This window comes from Carassius carassius, chromosome 7 (genome assembly GCF_963082965.1).
Source record: "Carassius carassius chromosome 7, fCarCar2.1, whole genome shotgun sequence".
NCBI lineage: Eukaryota > Metazoa > Chordata > Actinopteri > Cypriniformes > Cyprinidae > Carassius > Carassius carassius.
In genome coordinates this window covers 35,865,622-35,886,758 of record NC_081761.1, presented here as the reverse complement: position 1 = coordinate 35,886,758, position 21,137 = coordinate 35,865,622, and the positions used below count along the sequence as shown (strand labels likewise).

Below are 21,137 nucleotides of genomic sequence, written 5' to 3'. Positions count from 1 at the left end.
GCATGCAGGGCATCCGCATTCTCAATTTTATCGACTATTGGTTGATTTTAGCTCAATCAGAGCAGGTGGCGGCGGTTCGACATCGAGGTGTCGTTCTCTTCGAGGTGGAAACTCGAAGGTGGAAACTCTTCACCTCATGGTGCAGAGACCATCAGCTTGACCCAGCTAACTGCCCAGTTGGTACAGTTCTGGAGTTTCTGCATGCCAGGTTCTCTGCAGGGTTCACCCACTTCACGTTGATAAATTTTCACCATTTATTTGCAGAAAATCTTCTGTGATGGTTACTGTTAGGCAGTGTTGGGAAGGTTACTTTAGAAATGTAATAGGTTACAGTTTACAGGTTACCCTATTTAAAATGTAATAAGTAGTGTTATTCAATTCTATATCAATTGCTTTATTCAAGTAATGTTACAGATTACATTTGATTACTTTTTGATTACTTTTCTAAATGTAAAATTTGTTCAACCTTAATAATTTTGAAACAATTAAGGAAGGCAGGGTTAACCTTACAGTTGAACTCAACACTGATTATTGGCAGACTTTCAAAAGCCTTCATCACTTATATTAAGATTATTATTATTTAATTTTTAATCCACAGCTACCACAAAATCAGACTTTTTTGTGTTCATGTCAGAGGGTAGAATTCAGTAAGGAGACTGCTGTAGGAAAAAAGCTTTTCCTAATCTGCTGGTCCTTGTCCGGAGGCTCCTGATGCACCTCCGGAGTGATGCTCTCTTTTAAAGCATATGCATAAACCCAAACGGGAAATAAACATTCATTGAATAAGCATGCATCCTATTCTGTGTACTAAACTCCTGAAACATTGGTGCCTCGTATTTTAGAGCAGTCAATGCAATTAAGAAATAAACCATCAAATCGGTATGTGCATGTTTGTGTGAAAAAAAAATCTAATGTAACTCCCTTTGTAATTGTTAACATTTTCACAAGTAACTGTAATTTAATGACACTTTTTTTTGTTAGTAACTATAACATATTACACTTTCATTTATTTTGTAATTAAATTACATAATTTTATCACATGTAACTAGCTACTCCCCAACACTGGTGTTAAGGAATTGAATATATGGGATTACAAACACTGATCTATATTTACCACCCCTCATTCTGCTCTTGCCCCTTCTTTGCCACCCCAAGTATAAGCTCCTGCTCCGCATACATCACTAATCACACAACACCGACGTATTAATCTGCCGGGATGCCTCCCGCTTATGAAAGACTGATGCAAGGCATGCGCATTTTGGCAACTCTTTGACAATTTTGCTTTTGTCCATTTTTCTAAAATGTTGCTAAATGATTGTTAAATAGTTCATCAGTTAAAAGTGTATAATATATATTTACACACATGACGTCTGTTATTAGCTCTGAGATGACATTTTGGATTTAGCAATGGAAGGCCTGGAATGAGGTGCGTAAGAAATTTGTTCAACACATATGTATTTTCAGGACAGAAACATGTAACGTTGTACCGAGTCGGATGAAAATCGATACAAATATGTGACGATTCAAGTCAGTTTAGATGTTAAATTGTGATACAGTTGGGGAGTGGGAGTTCATATGAATGTACACTATATGAACAAAAGTATTGGAACCAGGGCTGGACTGGGACAAAAAATCGGCCCGGGCATTTTTGCCCAGACCGGCCCACTATATGATCATAAACACCACCCATCTTTGCACGCCCTTAATTATATGCATACCAACTCCTATTCATTAAAACCACTAATGCCATGTAATGAGTGAGTATAGTAAACGAGTGAGAGTTAACAGATGAAATAAGTCAAAATTGTATATTTATTAATACAGTTGAACTATACTCCACAGCGGTGAATCCTAAAACAAGCTATAAGCGGCTCTGGCACAGCAATACCAGTGTTTCTTACAGGATTTTTGTTAAAACTATGGTGGTGTGTCCTCAGTCCTTCTAGTGGGGTTCGGGGGCATGCCCCCCCGTGAGAAAATTTTGTGCATTTTAATGTTAAATTCATTAATCTGGTGCACTTTGAGAGTTCAAAATTAAAAGCTCCAACCCATATTCAGTGTGCAAATTAAACAAAGAAAAATTAAAACCTCTTTTAGTTACAGTGTCTATTTACATTACATCTATACATAATAATAGTTATAATATTAATCCAATGACAGTAATAGCCATATTTTGTAAAACAAATGCACAAGAAAATAAAGGAAACTTTCTTAATTAGTTGTACCAATTTCTATACTTGAAAGAGATAAGCACATGATCTTTTATTTTGACGCAAACTGCATCAAGCTTTTATTTTGGTGGAAAACATGGTTTACAAAAGCCTCTTATTAAATTTCTAGTGAATTGCGGTAATCGTCAACTATGCAGATGTGGAAATAATCTACACTCATAACATGGCCTAAGTGTTTTGAAAGTAGTTATGCTTACCGCAGGCTCTACACTTTCTCATCTCATTCCTGATCCTCCGTCCTCACTATCATCATCTGCCACAGGAGCTGATGAAGGTCAGAAAACATATATTTTGACACAGTTTACAGTGTCTGCTTTAAGGGCCTGGTTCTATTTTTTCAGGCTACTTTTCTGCACATTCCTTGCGTTTCTTCTCCATCTTTTTTTACAGATACACACTGACACTGCTGCCGCTCGCTCACTCGTTTAAAGTTGTGATTGGGCCAGCCCAGTGTCAATCAAGAAAAGAGCCAATGGGCCGCTGATCTACGTGTTTCATGGGCTGGTCTGTCAGAAAAAAAAACTAACACTGACTTTGACCAATGCATTACACCGGCAAAAACCCAGCACCGCCAATTAAGCAAAACAAAACAAAACGAATGGGCCGCCGATGTACAAATTTTATGGGCCGTTTAAAAAAAAAAAAAAAAAGTATAAGTATGAGATATCGGCCCAAAAAGCACGTCGGCCCACCAGGTAAATGCCCAGTATGCCCAATGGCCAGTCCAGCCATGATTGGAACCCCCTTATAATGAACAGGTTTGACTACTTTAGTCATTTCTATGAGTGCAAATCTTAATGTTTAAGCATATAATGATATTCTTTTCCTATTTGGCGCCCAAACTCTGGAATAACCTACCTAACATTGTTCGAGAGGCAGACACACTCTTGCAGTTTAAATCTAGATTAAAGACCCATCTCTTTAACCTGGCATACACATAACATACTAATATGCTTTTATTATCCAAATCCGTTAAAGGATTTTTAGGCTGCATTAATTAGGTAAACCGGAACCGGAAACACTTCCCATAACAACCTATGTACTTGCTACATCATTAGAAGAATGGCATCTACGCTAATATTTGTCTGTTTCTCTCTTGTTCCGAGGTCACCGTGGCCACCAGATCCAGTCTGTGTCCAGATCAGAGGGTCACTGCAGTCACCCGGATCCAGTACGTATCCAGACCAGATGGTGGATCAGCACCTAGAAAGGACCTCTACATCCCTGAAAGACAGCGGAGACCAGGACAACTAGAGCCCCAGATACAGATCCCCTGTAAAGACCTTGTCTCAGAGGAGCACCAGGACAAGACCACAGGAAACAGATGATTCTTCTGCACAATCTGACTTTGCTGCAGCCTGGAATTGAACTACTGGTTTCGTCTGGTCAGAGGAGAACTGGCCCCCCAACTGAGCCTGGTTTCTCCCAAGGTTTTTTCTCCATTCTGTCACCGATGGAGTTTCGGTTCCTTGCCGCTGTCGCCTCTGGCTTGCTTAGTTGGGGGCACTTCATCTACAGCGATATCGTTGACTTGATTACAAATAAATGCACAGACACTATTTAACTGAACAGAGATGACATAACTGAATCCAATGATGAACTGCCTTTAACTATCATTTTTGCATTATTGACACTGTTTTCCTAATGAATGTTGTTCAGTTGCTTTGACGCAATGTATTTTGTTTAAAGCGCTATATAAATAAAGGTGACATTGACATTGACATTCTAGAGAATTCAAGCTTCTAATATAGAAACAGTTAGGACAGCATATGACAATGTCTCTGTGTATAAGGCAAGGTTCAAAAAGAAATGAATGATTGAGACAGTGTGAAGAACTTGACTGGTCTGCAGAAAGCCAGCTAAACACCTCTGGTGTGATTTTAAATGCAGACCTTGAGCCAAAAACTCATCACCAAACACCAATAACTTGTACATACATATGGACCAAAGTATTCGGACACCCCGTCTTTATAATAGAAAAAGGCATAATTCATGCATTTAAAAATTTTATTTCCATCTCTGTTGCAACAGTTTTAGAAGTGTCTAAAAAACCAAAGTCATTGGTATTTGGTGATGAGTGAGTGTCCCTATATTTTTGTCCATTTAGTGTCTCTGTGAAACGAACTGACTGTCTTCAGAACAGTTTTCGTTTCTTGCAGATGTGTTTTATTTAGCATAGTTTCACAAAGGTAAAGTAAGACCATTCTGTTTTTGTCTTAAAATTTCGTAATTATACAATAAATGTTAAATAATTAAAAAATGCTCATGCACCCATCAAGCATCTTTGTTTGGATAACGATTAAAACACAGTGCTTGCCTCTTACTTTATGGAAAGAGCCTAACGCACACTGGGGGTGGTAATGTGTCTGTATTCCTTACTTTAAACAGTCTTACACTGTTCTCAAACGGGTGAAGAACCTAAGTGTTTTCTTTCTTTAAATGACACTAAGTTTGATATTTCATGTTCTAATGCAATGTAATTTACACATGAATAAGCGTGGATGAGTGGATAATGTTTCTGACTTCTGTTGAGCAAAAGAAGTCTAATGCAACCACGAAAACTAGTGAAAAGCAATGAAAGTGGAAATCCATATGGGATTGTGTGCTAATATTGTGAGGATTTTTGAGACTTCTGTCATCAAGTAGCCAAGGGAATTTGCAGATGGCTGAGCACATGGGAAGCATGTCCCTATGGCAGGCCAGAGTAATGAATACCGTTGAGAGTCCTGTAACTTTAACTTCTACACTGCTGCATTCTGGGATATGTGCCCTCTGTGACTACGAAAAACAACTGAGATGTCAAAAAGTGTGACTTTCTGAGAATGAATAAATTGTGATGGTGGAGTTTATGTCCTTGTTTCTGTGTAATATTATGGATGTTTAAATACTTTGAAACATTTAGTCACTATTCAGACTTAACCTTATAAGCCTGTGCCGTTATCTCAGTTACTTAGCTTACTTTAACTACAGTCGGTAATGCTGCTTGATACTGCAAACCTGTATTTGTTATCATATTAATTTATTACTGTAATCCTAAACACACTGGCTTGTAGCGCAAACTATTACTTTAATAAATAATTAAACCTACCTATAATGGCTAATCAGAAGTATCACACTTTAAAGGAAATAGCTTAATTCCACAATTAAATTATAGTAGTTAAAGTCGGACACTTCCTGAAATGCAAGTCAAAGCTGTTTTGTAGCAAACATTCTTCAGAATTTCTTCCCTTGTTTTAAGCCAAACCCTGACACTTCTCAGATAAAACCACACAAATATAAGCCATAATGGCTAAACAGACCATTTAGATATGTATGTGTGCATGTATATTTTTAATGGAGTGATTTATTAATTCACACAAAAATTCAATAGAATAAAGTGAAAATTACAACAAGGAAGAATTCTAATTAAGAGAAAAAAATTAATTAAATAAATGCATGTTAGTTTTTGTTTAGTTCGCATGTAAATATAAATAAATAAATGGGTAATATAATTCTTAGAATAAAGAGAAAATGTATCAGTTGACATTCTCAGCCTATGAGCGTGAAGATGTGTCGTCAGTCAGTCGTTTACCATCATGCTTTAGAATAGCGCAGTCGGTGGAGAGCAACTACGCTCAACTGTTCAATCTAACACAGCTGCCTCGCCATCGCGAGAGTCTTTTGGCCCCACGTCAGCATGACATCAGAGCAAGGTGGACGTAACTCGGACACTTTTCTTACTGGCATGTAGCTCGCTATGATCGGTTCTGCGCAGATTTTGCTCATCTCAAACAAGCCTATTCTGTGCAGCGGTACTTCAAGTCGAACGCACCTATTATGTTGGTCATTGAATTTAATTGAGAGGGTGTGGCCTGTTTGGCGATCCCGCGAGAGTGGATCATTTTAATTGCCCTTGAGCAAGGCATCAAACTCCCAACTGCTCCCCGGGCGCCGCAGCATAAATGGCTGCCCACTGCTCCGGGTGTGTGTTCACAGTGTGTGTTTGTGTTCACTGTCCTGCAGTCTTCCCTGTAAAGCAGCAAAATAATGCAAATTAAGATCTATTTCTGTAGCGATTTCACTTTGTGAACTGCAGGGAGAATATTTGTGATCTCGTTTTGCAGAGGATGATGCTTAATTGTCTCAGACTTCTCGTTGATGTTTCCTTAATGACGATTTTGGAAAGTGCATTATTGAAGACTGTGAATTTCGCTTTGAGTATTCATTATATAATTATTATACCATTTATACACTGTTTAACTTGATATACCGCTGCTAGATTATAATTTATGTAAAATGATTGTGTGTTTCCTCAATTATGTGAAGTATAGCGTTTTTATGTTGGCGAGAATGATTGCCCATTATACAGCTAAGTTACAATGACACAGCAATTTCTGTTGTGCTGTTAGCGTCATCGCCCATTTATGCAGTTTTCTGTTACTGATTAAAGTCCAACTGAAATCAAAATTGACCAAATTTTGTTTGTTGTTTGCTTAAATTGATCATTTTGTGGTGAACAATTCCTCCATGCAAGTCAATCCACACAAAAAACAATTTGGCTTCGGAATGCCCCTCCCCTCTGCATTGGAGGACCTTCCCTGATGACGTAGGTTTGATGGTTTGGGTGTCTGATTAGGCCGGTGATTAGGGTTGGGTATTGAGAGTGAGGAGTTGTCATGCATGGAAGTCACCGCTGCAATCACACATTTAAGTACCCTAGCCAACCCAGAACTGGTTTGTCCACTTTGCAGCCCCCAACACCAAACACAAAAACCTGGTACAATGTCTCATTGGGCTAAAATCAAATTACAACTGAATACCTAAACTTACACAGCTTTAGCCTACATCAAAACATGTTTGAAACGTTTTGTGTACATTGAACATCTCGTTACAATCTAGTGTTTACGAAACAGTTGTAGTTGATTATTTTGTAATTTGGGTCAACAAGTGTCTGCTAAATGCAATGTAATTACAACACACTTAAACGCATGTGAAGAAACTTACCAAGTCCTGCACCTAGCCACAAAAGAAAGCCTCATAACTTTCCAAAGACTTGTGGCTTTTAAACTCCTGCATTGTGTAGTAACCTGCGTTTGCATTTCAATTAGATTAAAAACGATTAAGTGCAGGAACGGAAGGAATTTGCACCATGTTTGTTTGCAGCGCACAAGAAGCGCAAGCACGTGCACAGAGAGCAGCGGTCGACGTTGCACTGCGGGTTCCCGGTTTGTGTCCGTTGCAGTGTTGACTACGTCTTTCAATGGAAAGTAGCTAAACCCTGTCTGAAAAGTCACTAAATGTCACTAGATGACAGATGATATTCATGACGTAAATGGAAGAGGAAGGAAAAACTCTTTTTGATGAATTTGGATACATGCTTCTATTGTGCAACTCACACAAACAGGATTTAAACACACATAGCAATCGTTGTCCGTAGGAACACAGGGGGCATGATGCATTTGAACAGGGCGAATGACACCGTGTTTTTCGTGGTGTTGGCACTCTCGCGCCCTCAAGAGGCCATTATAATCATGGGTTGTGACTCTGCACTCCTCTGAGACAGGGAGAGTGACACAATGTTGGGTGCAAGAGGAAGAAAAAGCTCTTTTGTTGATTGTATACATGCTTATATTATGGAACTCACACAAGCAGCATTTAAACACACATAGCAATCGTTTCCCGTAGGAACATGGGGGACATGATGCATTTGAATATGGCACTCGGAGGGTGGGGCCTCCCGCGGGTCTCTCTTCCACTTTATCAGTCCATCAGGGAGATGGCTTGGTGGCTGAGGATGGGGCGCTGGCTCTCTCGTGGCGCTGGCTCCTCAACTGACCCTGATGTTACCTCCCAGGCCCTTACCACTGCTGGTTTCAGCCACTACAAGTGTCCGGTTCGGAGCTGGGTGCCACGGTGGGCTGTCTAGCCGGTCTTAGAGCCTGGCGAGCAGAAGAGCAGAACCTCGCAGATGATGACTGGAATGAGTGATGGGGCATCAAGTGGCTCATCGCCTTGGGGCGCTTTCTGCGTCTCGGAGAAACACTCCATGTCCTACTCCATGACGTCACCAAAAAGGCCGGTGGGAGTAACTGGAACATTTATGAGCGTCCTACGATCCGCGTTTTTCAGGGCAGCTAGGGTAAGCCATAGGTGCCTGTTAAAGACTACCATGAGCCCAATGAAATGGTTTACTTAGTAGCCATCAGCATGAGATCAGTTGCTGCGCGCAGTTCCCTGATGACGTCAGTGCCAGCTATGTCGCCGTCTGCCTGGAACACCTGGAGTATTGCCATGGCATGAAGAGGACGAAGTTCGCGGGCTGGAAGCTATCGTCCGCCAAGCTGACGTCGAACTCATCTTCGGGCAGGGGAGGGCCCACCAGCGGCTCGCTGGCGGCAGTGGGCCTCATTCCTGTTAATTTGCTTATTATAGAACCACATTTTAGAGTCATACACAGCAACGGGATACATCAATAACACGTATCGTATAAACATTTAAGCAAACTCCCCAGACCTGAACCCCATTGAGAATCTATGGTGTATTGTCAAGAGGAAAATGAGAAGTGAGACCAAAAAATGCAGATGAGCTGAAGGCCACTGTCAAAGAACAGAAATCCATACCACCTCAACAGTGTCACAAACTGATCATCTCCATGCCATGCTAAATTGAGGCAGTAATTAAAGCAAAATGAGCCCCTACCAAGTACTGAGTACATATACAGTAAATGAGCATACTTTCCAGAAGGCCAACAATTCACTAAAAAAAATGTTTATTGGTCTTATGAAGTATTCTAATTTGTTGAGATCATGAAATGGTGGGGTTTTGTTAATTAAATGTGAGCCAAAATCATCACAATTAAAATAACCAAAGACTTAAACTACTTTAGTCTGTGTGCATTGATTTTATTCATTGAAGTTTCACAGTTTATTTCAGAAAAGTAGTATAACAAAAAGTTTTTAATGAGTACAGGCATAAAGCTTTTAACCCACGGATTATGAAAACATTTGAGAGGATTGTTAAGGATGAGCTTTTGACCATGGTATATGCAAATTTAGATTCACTTCAGTTTGCCTACAAGTCAGGCAGTGGTATTAATGAGGCAGAACATAGTCTATAAAACATGACTTTAGCACATCTTGAGGGAACAAATACTTTATACTAGTATACTAGTATAAATACTAGTTTGTATTGATTTCTCGTCTCGTCGCCTTACTTTTACTTTATCCAGTCTCATATCCTATCAGAAAGGTTGAAGAGGGTTTATAATATTGATTCTGGGCTCATGTATTGGTTGTTGGATTTTATTTTTATAACTGAGAGGTCTCAATGTGTAAACAGGGATTTCATTGATTGGTGTAATTTTTCCTTTTTTTCATCAGTATATTGAAAACTAAAGTTTAAGAAGAATGCTACAGTCATAATTGAGCTTGTACATCAATTTAAATACCTTGTTACTGTAAGAGATGAAAAACTTTTGAGAATCATGTTTATGTTGTTTGTAAGAAAGCCCACCAGCGTATGTTTTATCTGCAGTAGTTTTGTAGTTTTAATGTGGACAGTACTTGTTTAAAATTGTTTTATTCTTGTGCTACTGAATTTCTCATTACTTTTTAATTTGTGTGTTGGTGTGGTTGCCTTAACCTTAAAAACAGAAATGGATTTCAGGGTATTGTTAAAGTGTGTGGTAAGACTGTTGGCACCACTTTGAATGACATTTATAAAGCCAAAACTTTGAAGAGTTGATTGTAGAATGCAGATTAACTCTTCAATGTGACATCACACAGACAGGCTTCTGAGATCAGCTCGATATGAGAAGGGGGTAAAGATTTTAGTAGATTAAAAAAAAGAAGATTTTTTTTTCATTATAGGGGGGTTGTGTACCAGACCGTACTCATCCCAAGGCGTCATATACTGACACTCTTGACACTTCGTCAACATCCTACGCACATGGCACCCTCTAGCGTCAATATTAGAAGCAGATAAAAATGGGCCAGAAGGCGCCTCCTAGCGGTCTAACCCTAACCCTAACCCTAACCTTAACCCATAATCTGTGTCTCATATTGATGCTAGAGGGTGCCATATGTGTAGGATGTTGACGAAATGTCAAGAGTGTCAGTATATGACGCCTTGGGATGAGAATGCGTTATGTGTACACACACTGCCATAACACCTCAGTTCAAACTATTTGTAAAAGTTCATATAGCATCCGATGACCCCTTTGACACAGAAAAAGTTAACATTGTGTACCGTTACACCCCTATCATTTACAGATCAGCTCAGTACAGTTAAATTAAAACATCACAGCACAATACATTACCGACTGGGGTTGTCTCTTGTGTGACTGTTATACAGACCAAGACATCTAAAAAAAATTAAAATAAATAAATAACACACACAGATATATATATATATATACAAATCATAAATACACACCAGAATAAAGCACCACATAAAAAATTTAATAAAGTCCTTTATGTCATCAGCTTACAGATGTATGTGAGATTGATCAAGACACATGAAGTGATGTGACGTGTTAATAAGCTCTGTGTGACTGAACAAATTAAATATGAAAACTAGCTTCGCATCTTCTGTGTTGATTTTGGGAATGATTTAAACTAAATAAAAATATGTATCATGTTTAAAATCAGTGATAAGCAAACCTGATCCTGGAGGGCTGCTGTACTGCAGAGTTAAGCCACAACTTGCCTCAACACACCTGACTGGAAGTTTCAAGTATGTAAGACCTTGAGCAGCTGGTTCAGGTGTGTTTAATTAGTGTTGGAGCTAAACTCTAAAGGACACCGGAGGCCTGTTGCACAAAAGTAGAATTAAGACATCCGGGATAAATGACTTAGCTGAGCTCAATGAAGCCAAAACATGTGCGACCAGGCTTAATTGGTTGCACAAAGACCAAGCCAGGATGAGCAGACACGGATTCATTAAGCCAGGTGAAACCAATCCTGGATAGGTGCGCGCTCACGGCTCACTCAAATAGACCCAGCCACAGATCACAGATTAACTGATTTACCATGGCAACTAGAGCCGCGTACTTTTCCCCGTCGGAAGCACAAATCCTCATGGATGCATACGAGGAGGTAAAAGATATAATTAAGAAGAAAGGCAACACCGCCACAGTGATAAAGCAAAGAGAAAAAGCGTGGCAAAGTATTGCAGACCGCCTGAATGCGTAAGTAGTGCACAATTACACACTCACCGCTCCGATGAAACATCACAATTACAATTCAAATATTTAATTCACATCTCCAAAAACGCAGTTGTACTGTAATTATTAAACGGTTAAATTTTTAATTGAAATGCACTGCAGTTATGATTGAAATTGTGTAAAGTAACTCCATCACACTGTATAAAGCTATGATAAATTATTATTAAAGCCTTACATTATTATTTAACGTTACTACGCTGAGTACGGTTTAATCTTAGCCGTTGTATGTTGTCCACCGTTTTTTTTGTTTCTCCTGCTTTTATTAATGTAAAACTGCTTTGAAAGAAATGAAACAATTGTGAAAAGTGCTATATAAATAAAATTTAATTGAATAAATAGATGAGCTTTAATAATAATCACTTTAATTTATATAGCGCCTTTCAAAGGACCCAAGGTCGGTTGCTCACTGCACTGCAAAAATGTCTTTCTTTCTTAGTATTTTTGTCTTGTTTTCAGTAAAAAAAAATATCTAAAAATCTTAAATATTTTCTTGAGCAAAATTACCTAGGAAAATAAGCAAAAAAATCTGCCAGTGAAACAAGAGAACTTTTCTAAAATTAAGTGTTTATGGAAAAAGTAAACTTATTTCAAGAGAATTTTTCTTATTATATTGACAGATCTTTTATTTATTTTTTGCTTGTTTTAAGCACACATTTACTTAAAGTTTATATTTTTTGTCTAAACTATACTTATTTTGCTAGGTCATTTAGCAAATCAAGAAAATACATCTTTATTTAAGATTTTTTTTTTTTTTGATATTTTTACTGAAAACAAGACAAAAATACCAAGTCATTTTTTTGCAGTGTGACTCCATTAAATGTTCTTGTGATAAAGAGTGTGTGTGTGTGTGTGTGTGTGTGTGTGTGTGCGCGCGTGTGATGTAGATTAAACATGAACGGGCCAAAACGGACATGGCAGCAGGTCAAAATCAAATACAAGAACATTCTGCAGAATGGTATGGTCCCTGACTAATATTTAACAAAGCACAAGCATATATTGTACCCAGAAGGTGCCTGCTCACACATTGTCTGTACTGTTTTAGCAGTGAAAAAGAATACCCACAGACAAGGCACGGGTGGTGGGTCATCAAAGGCTGACCTTACCCCAGCAGAGGACATGGCCTTGGAGCTAAATAAAGGCAGGCCCGTCTTAGAGGGGATCCCTGGGGGGGAAAGAGACGAGCATAGGTTCCTCCCAAGATGCCACCCGCTTCATTCAAGGTATGTCCTTCCATCTCTACATGGGATACAACCACATTCATATTGAATCAATTTGGACTGTCTGACTTTGGTTTACCTATTGCCTTGCAGTGTCTGGCAGCACTGTGTTCCTGTTAGAGCCACCAGCACAAGCACCAGACGATGCTGATCCAGTGAGTTCTCCATCAAAGGCATACTGTAGGCCTGACATGTCTTGTCTACTAGCTTCAATATGAACCCGATTAAATGTGATAGGGTGAAAGCCCCAGTGCAGCAGCAACAGCACATGATGGAGACGATGATGAGGAGGAGACCATCTCTCTGGATTCCAGAAGGCATGAGGTATCATGTTAAGACTGTGAAAGTACTATTTACTCTACAATGGTGAGGAGTCCTCATCAAAATCAAAAAATCTAATTTCTTTTACAGGACCCAGATGCTATACAGTGGGAAAACCAGCCTGGCAACATAGTGTGTATTAATAAAAGGACACCACATCCTGCCAAATTCCAGCTGCGCTAATTGTATTGTGTTCACAGAGCTCACAAGCTATCAGAAAGTTGTATGGCAACCACCTCCGGCGCCAAATAGAACTGGCAGACATAGACATTCAGTACAAGAAGAAAAAGATGGAAAATCTTGCACTGGAGTCCGAAATAAAAAAGAGGACCATTAGGAAACTGGACCTTGAAATAAAAAAACTTGAGAGGGAGGTGAGATATGCCTTCAATGTACACTGTATGCTAACTGTAACACAAATGTATTAATCATTATTTTTCTTTCCTCCCCCAGCTCCAAGAAGATGACACAGCTCAAAATAAAAATTAGGTATATTCTCGTAAAGTCAAGTGAGCCATGACATATGAGCTCTTATTGTGAGCACACAGGACGGTGGCATCTTTCTAAGGTTTTTTTTTTATTTTCCCAGCAATCAGTACAACCAAGTCATGGTTATAAGGCACCGGCCTCTTTTGCCCACCCCCCCAGCACCAGGTGTGGCCACTAGCCTATATGAAGGCCCAAAATTGTGTGTTCCTTTCTGCTCTGACAATGGCATGCCCATTCTTGCGAGATGTGGTGGATGAAGAAGCACTTGTGCTGAGGAGAGCCTTCAGGCGAGAAAGGGTCTTCAGGGACCGGTTGGACCCACTGGCCTTCCCTGATGACCATCTATATGAAAGAACAGGTTTTCTGCAGATGGCATCAGGTATCTATGCAGACTACTGGGTCCCAGGATTAAGCACCGCACTGCACGGAGCCATGCACTGAGTGTGGAGCAAATGGTTTGTGTGGCCTTGCGCTTTTTTGCTAGTGGAGCCTTCCTGTACTCAGTGGGGGATGCAGAACAGCTGAACAAGGCCACAATTTGCCGCACAATAAGGAGTGTGTGTCTGGCTATCAAAGCATTAGCAGATGTCTTCATCTCCTTCCCTGGCCACAGAAGACTCTGTGACATCAAAGAGGAGTTCTATAGGATTGCAGGTAAGAGGATCTACAAATTACAGGACAACTGTTAACACATAGTAGGATACTCATTACTTTGTGTGACAGGTTTCCCCAATGTCATTGGTGCAGTGGACCGCACACACATAAGGATAAAAGCCCCCTCAGGTGCCCATGAGGCCGATTTTGTGAATCGGAAATCCTTTCACAGCATTAATGTTCAGGTGAACATAACTTTTTGATATTGTCCATTGACGAACACTCTGCATTGCCAGCTATGTGCATTGATTGGTGTAATATTCCTCATCTTATGATTTCAGATGGTCTGCAATGCTGACTGTGTGATCAGCAATGTTGTGGCAAAATGGCTCAGTCCATGACTCCAGAATCTTTAGGGCCTCTGAAATCTATCAGTGCCTATCACAAGGTAAGCCACACAACCCCTATTTATAACCATCATGGCTGTGTCAAGAATATCACTGTGTTTATGAGGTAGTAATGATGAGATTTTGTGTTGACCGGTGAATTCTCTGGTGTGTTGCTGGGAGACAGGGGGTATGGCTGCCAGCCTTTTCTCCTGACACCTTTCACAGACCCCCAGGAAGCACAGCAGGCCTACAACCATGCCAATGCCAGGACCAGGGCCAGAGTTGAAATGACCTTTGGCCTCCTGAAGGCACGCTTTCACTGCCTTCACAAATTAAGGGTCAGCCCTGTTAGGGCATGTGATATTACTGTGGCTTGTGCTGTCCTCCACAATGTGGCCTGCCTGAGGAAGGAGAGGACCCCCAGAGTGCCACCACCATGGACTGGGACAATCCGGCAATCTTCCCTGATGACGACAGTGGTCCGCTGCTGAGGGACCAATATGTGTTGAATTATTTTAGTTAGTATGTGTGCTTTCAATTTTGGTTAAATATGTCCTGCGGTGGCAGAGGAATTTGGGTTTTTTTGGGTTCGTTTTTTTACGAATTTGGCCTCTTATGATGTTTGTGCGGTATACTGTGTGTAATACAAGGCTGCAGGGAGGCTACTGCATCCATTCATTTATCTGTTCAGTTGATGTGTATGGATTTGTCCTGCATTTATTTTAGTGTGCAGACATGCAGGGTGTGTTATATACAGACCTTTGAATGTGTATGTATCATTTTGTATAGTATGCTTTGATTCTGTGCTTTCCATCTTGTAGAGTCACTGTGACTTCAGTTTCGAAAGGAGCTGATGGTTTACCTGCTTTTTGTCCTTGTTCAATAAAGGAACATAATGTTACACATTGTGTTTTTATATTCATATGGAATGTGTATTTGTTTATATGACAGAGTACTAGGGCCACACTGAGGAAAAAGGATAGTCATAAATTTATGAGGCTGGTTCTTTCTGCAGAAAAGCTACATATTCTTTTTACAGTTTTGATACTTATGACAATGTGATACTTAATATTCTGGCACATCAGCATGTCTTTGTTTATGAAACCATACTGAAGTACAATTTCACGAAATGCCCCACATCTGTCATTTTAACAACTGTCCTCCTTTAAAACAACTGGTTACAATATTATGACTCGTCTTTTTTTTTCCCTCTGTGGCCCTAATATTCTATCATTTTATATATAGCCTTATAGTCTATGGGAAACTGTAAATTATCTAATGATAGCAGCATCATCTAAAAATCATTATCCAAAATGATTGAAATTAATGATCACAAACGTTTAAATAATGACAGTGGGTCTAGTTATATGTGATAACAATGTATAGTGAGCAGTGAAATAACTATTGGTTTCCATTTGTGGTGACTGCTGACTGACATTAGGGATGAGATTAAATAGATCCTGGAAGTTAGCCTGGTCTGGAGCAGGCTAGCTCCACAGAATAAATGTCCATGGTAATTTATACCATAACATATCCTCCTGCCCCCTATCCAGCTTTAGTGCAACCGGATTACGGATCAATTGAGCCAGGATCACCAAGATATCCTGGCTTAATCCCTTATCCTAGTTTTGTGCAACAGGCCCCGGGGGTGCTTCTCAATTCTTATTTGTGCATCCTCGTTTCCTCTCCTCGCTTCCTTTCCTCGCGTCTCAGCTCCGCCCCCTGTAGGATGCGAGGGAAGGCTGCAAGGAAAAGACGCGAGGACGGAGGGATCGAATGAAAGCTTTTTTTACACATTGGAATCCTTTTTTTTTTTTTTTTTTTTTTTTTTTTTTTTTTTTTTATTGAACACAGAACAAATAACATACATAGTACAGAGCATAACATAGGACATTCAGTGTAATATAAAATGACATTAATTAGTTACAGGGGATCTAAAGAAAATTTCATAATATTTTAAACATGTTAATGACTTTTTGTTTTTTATCAATTTCAATGAAGATATAAAACAATCAAATTCAATTAAAAATACTTTAAATATAGGGGATGAGTTTAAACATTTTTGTTTGTGTATATAGAATTTCGCCAGCAATATGAATAAATTAACAATGTATTCAAGACCTTTGTTTACATTATTGTCATAGTACATAATAATATCCTTTAAAGAAAAATAGTATTTATCCTTTACAAGAGAAAAAATGAAATCTGCCAATTCCTTCCAAAACTTTTGGGAAATTTTACAATCAAAAAACAAATGTGTTAACACCTCTTTCTCATTTTTACAAAAAGAACATAAATCATCAATATCAGAGTATCTTGAAATTATTGATTTAACAGGGTAGATGGTATGCAAAATTTTAAAATGTATTTCTTTAGTTTTGTTATTAATACAATATTTAAATGGGATTAACCAAGCAGTCTTCCAATTAATATTATCAATAATAGAGTTCCAGAAACATTTTCCTCTAGGTGTTATTTTATTTTGTTTTTGGAAAATACTGTAAATATGCTTGTTATTGCATTTTTTACCAATCAGTTCAAGACCGTTTAAAATTAATTTTGGTTTTGTCCTTACTATAGAGTTGTAATGAATATGACTTTTAACCAGATGTACAAGAGTAGGAGGAATAGCTTTAATGACCAAATTAAATTCCTTAAAATGCACAGGGAAATTGTGGATTCGCATAAATTGTTCATAAGTTAAAAGATTTCCAAAATTATCAAACATTAATCAGATGATTAATATCCCTGTTAAACCAATTCCTTAAAAATAAAGATCTATTGGCACTAGTTATATTGATATTATTCCATATGTAGGCAGTGTGAGGAGAGAAATTGTGTGAGTAGCAAATTTTCCATGCTAAAAGCACTTGCTGGTGGAATTTTGACAATTTAAGAGGGAGTTTAGAAATATTAAAGTCACAAGTTAACAGAAATTCTAAGCCACCTATTTGGTCAAAGAGACTGTGTGGGATGTGGTTCCAAAGGGAGAAACGATTAATCAAACATTTTTTAATCCAAATGATTTTAAAAGTTCTATTAACATCTTCAAAATAGAGTATTTCCAGACCCCCTTCAGCTCTCTTGTTAGTAAGAACCCTTTTCTTCAGTCTTTGGGATTTGTTTTTCCAAATAAAAGAATAAAACAGATTATTGATATCTTTAGAATAAGAATCTTTAACATACAAAGATAAGGCGGGATAGACAAATCGAGATAAGCCTTCTGCTTTACATAATAGGACACGACCATAAACAGAGAGATCACGTTGTAACCAACAGTTTAATAATGCTTTGGTCTTTTTTAATCTAGAGGAGAAATTTAAGCTTTGTCTTTCTGTAACATCCTTTGTTGCAATAATTCCTAGGTATTTGACAGAGGATTTCACTGGAATATCACTTATAACTTTATCATTTAAATTGTGTAAAGGAAGGATTTCACATTTGGATAAATTTAGAATTAGGCCAGAAGCCTTAGAGAAAATGCTGATGAAAGAGATAGCAGTAGGAATAAGAGATGAGCTCTTTAAAAATAAGGTTGTGTCATCCGCCAATTGTGAAATTTTAATTTCTTTACCAAAAATTTGGAGACCTTGAATTTGTTTATTATTAGCAATACCAATGGATAATAACTCGACAACCAACAAAAATAAAAAGGGGGAAATTGGACAACCTTGACGTACTCCTCGGTTAATGTTAAATCTTTTAGAGGTGGAAGTATTAAGTATAACAGAACTATTAATATCATTGTAAAACATTTTAACTACATTCAAAAATGTATTTCCGAATCCAAAAAGTGTTATAGTTTTAAATAAAAATTCATGTTCAATTGTATCGAATGCCTTATAAAAGTCTAAAAAGAAAATAACGGCTCCTTCATCAACATTCTCAGCATAATCCAAAAGGTCAAGCACAAGTCTAATATTGTTAGTTATATGTCGTCCTTTCAAAAAACCTGATTGGCATTCACTAATAATTTTATTTAAACCCTCTCGTAATCTGTTAGCAAATACTAAAGTAATTAATTTATAATCAATTGTAAGAAGAGATATTGGTCTCCAATTTTCTATCAAATTTGGATCTTTATCCGGTTTAGCAATTAATGAAATTATACCTTGTTTCATAGTATTTGTCATTTCACCACTGTTAATACATTCATTATACATATTATAAAGAGGTATTTTGATCAGTTCCCAAAAATGTAAGTAAAATTCTACTGTCAACCCGTCTATACCTGGTGCTTTCCCTTTTTTCATTCTTAACAGGGCATCTTTGATCTCAGAAGAAGTTATATTGGATTCACAAAAATCATGAAAATCTTTATCAATAATAGGAGTATGTTGATGGACTATTTGAATGAATTCTTCACAATTATATAAATCAAATTTGGAATCATATAGTTCTTTATAAAAAGAGTAAACAAAGTCAGAAATTGTTTTCTGATCCATACAATGATTCCCGTTAATATTTAAAGCAGTTAAAGCATTTCTTTTAACATTTCTTTTCTCAAGTGCGAAAAAATAACTTGAATTTTTTTCTCCCTCTTCAAGCCATTTCGCCCTAGAACGAATAAAAGCACCTTTAGCCAGGTCTAAATAGATCAAATCTAACTGGGATTGAATTGCAACCAGTTCAGCTTCTTCCTCCTTAGTAAGATTGTGCTTCTGTTCCAGTATCCCTAATTTATTAATTAACTCTAACTCATTTTGTCTATTAATTTTTTTTAATTCTTTACTACGTTTAACTGCAATCTTTCTGACGTTATATTTAAAAAATTCCCATTTACATTTAAATCCTGCCTTTACACCTCCCAAAATGTCATTTGTAATTTTTTTAACACTATTATTAAAGTATTCATCCTTAAGAAGATTATTATTAAATTTCCAGTACCCTCTAAGACTAGAATTCTCTTTTGTGCCTATAAGCGTTAAAGAAATAAGCTTATGGTCAGTTAAAGGGGCATACTTTTGATCGATTTCCTTGACATATTGCAAAGCAGATGTAGAAATAAAAAACATATCAATTCTAGATTGCAAAGATTTGTCTTTGTTAGACCAAGTATATTCGGATATTCCAGGGTTGTAGAATCGCCAAGCATCAGTAAGAGATAAATTGGCACATAAAGAAGCTAAATTTGATTGTGCATCACGTTGAGAAGAACGAGGTGGATATCTATCACACAGATTATCCACGCATTCATTAAAGTCGCCTGAAAATATAACATATGAAGCTTGGAATGCATCAAGTTTGCATTGAATAATATCAGAAACCTTTGCAAATAAGGACTTATTCAACGTATTGGAATTGTGACCATAAATATTACAAAGTATAAATATACTATTGTCTAATTTCACAGTCAAAATAACCCATCTTCCGTTTTCACACGTCACAGAGTTCAGAACGTCTCCTTTAAATCTGTTAATCAAAACCAAAACTCCCGCTGAATGCGAAGTGCCGTGACTGAAAAAAATAGATTTTCCCCATTGAGATTTCCAAAATTTTTCATCCAAGTCTGTAGAATGTGTTTCTTGACAAAAAATAATGTCAGCATCTGTCCGTTTTAAAAAAAGAAATAAAGCCTTTCGCTTCGTAATTTCACGAATGCCCCTTACATTCAGTGATGCTATGCTCAGAGAATTAAACTTAAAGTCCATTCCGAAAGAACTAGAACAAGAAAAATAAAAAAGAAAGAAAAATGTAATTCACAAATTCCCAAGCTTCAAGACCTAATGTCTTGAAGCTGAAATGTACTATTTAAATTAGAAGCCCCTGAGATGCAACAGGCAGTAAACAATTATTTGAAAAAAAAAAAAAAAAATCGCCCGGCATGTAAGAAAATTTGAAGATGCCTTTAATGGGTTTTCAATCAGAAATCAATCAGTCATTAGTGTCAATCCTTTTCCCCTCGATGTATGCATGTGGACCACGAAATATAGCCCTTTTGCCTTCCTCTCTAGCCTTCTTCACCCTCGGCCACAGTTTTTCTCTTGCCGCTTTGTCTTCAGGCGATAGCAACTCAGAGATGCGTAGCGCGTTGTCCAGTAAATATCTGGAGTTTTTGGCTGCCCTCCAAATCTCGTCCCGGTAACGGCGCATCGAGAAGAGAACGATAATGGGACGCTTATTTGGTGGCGCTGATTTGCGACCAACACGATGAACTACGTCCACCACCCGATCAAGCTGGTCTTGAACATCTGGAGCAACCTTCGCAAGAGCATCAATAGTTATCCGTCTGACATTTTCACCATCAGCCTCCTTCAAGCCATGCAATTTGAGAGACCATCGTCGAGTGTAACGTTGAGCCTCTGCTATATTAGACTTCAAAGTCGCGTTTTCGTCCTTTAAAGTTTGCATTTCTTTCTCCATCAGGGATAACCGTTCGTCGTGAGAGTTAACTTCGACGATGAGTTTTTGCACAGAGGTTGCTAAACTGTCCACCTTGGTCGAAGTGAGCTCCGTGGTTTTCTCAATCGCCGAAACCTTTAAGTGCATTTGATCAAGTTTCAAGCCAAGTGCATGAATAGCTTCAAGCACTTCCGAAGTGTTCTCAAAAACAGGTTTTGCACCAACTCGATTCCTTTTTTTGGCCGGAGAATCATTTTTTTGGGGTGTTTCAGGCAGACTAGGAAAATCGGCCAGGCAACAGGTCTCCATAACAGACTCACAAGGAAGTTCCATCTCGTTTGCAACAGCGTTG

At 38.2% G+C, this 21,137-nt stretch overlaps 1 protein-coding gene and 1 long non-coding RNA gene across 2 annotated transcripts; both read left to right on the top strand.

Annotated features, from left to right (window-relative positions):
• Window positions 1–11,298: 11,298 nt before the first annotated feature.
• On the top strand, window positions 11,299–12,519 carry LOC132144139 (uncharacterized). Its single transcript, XR_009434329.1, has 3 exons — window positions 11,299–11,397; window positions 12,318–12,388; window positions 12,476–12,519. It is a non-coding gene; the product is annotated as an uncharacterized LOC132144139 (long non-coding RNA).
• A 1,302-nt stretch (window positions 12,520–13,821) lies between these two features.
• Window positions 13,822–14,455, top strand: LOC132144262 (putative nuclease HARBI1). Its single transcript, XM_059555042.1, has 3 exons — window positions 13,822–14,114; window positions 14,184–14,299; window positions 14,396–14,455. The coding sequence occupies exons 1-3, from the start codon at window positions 13,913–13,915 to the stop codon at window positions 14,453–14,455; spliced, it is 378 nt and encodes a 125-aa protein (XP_059411025.1). The 5' UTR covers window positions 13,822–13,912.
• Window positions 14,456–21,137: the final 6,682 nt, after the last annotated feature.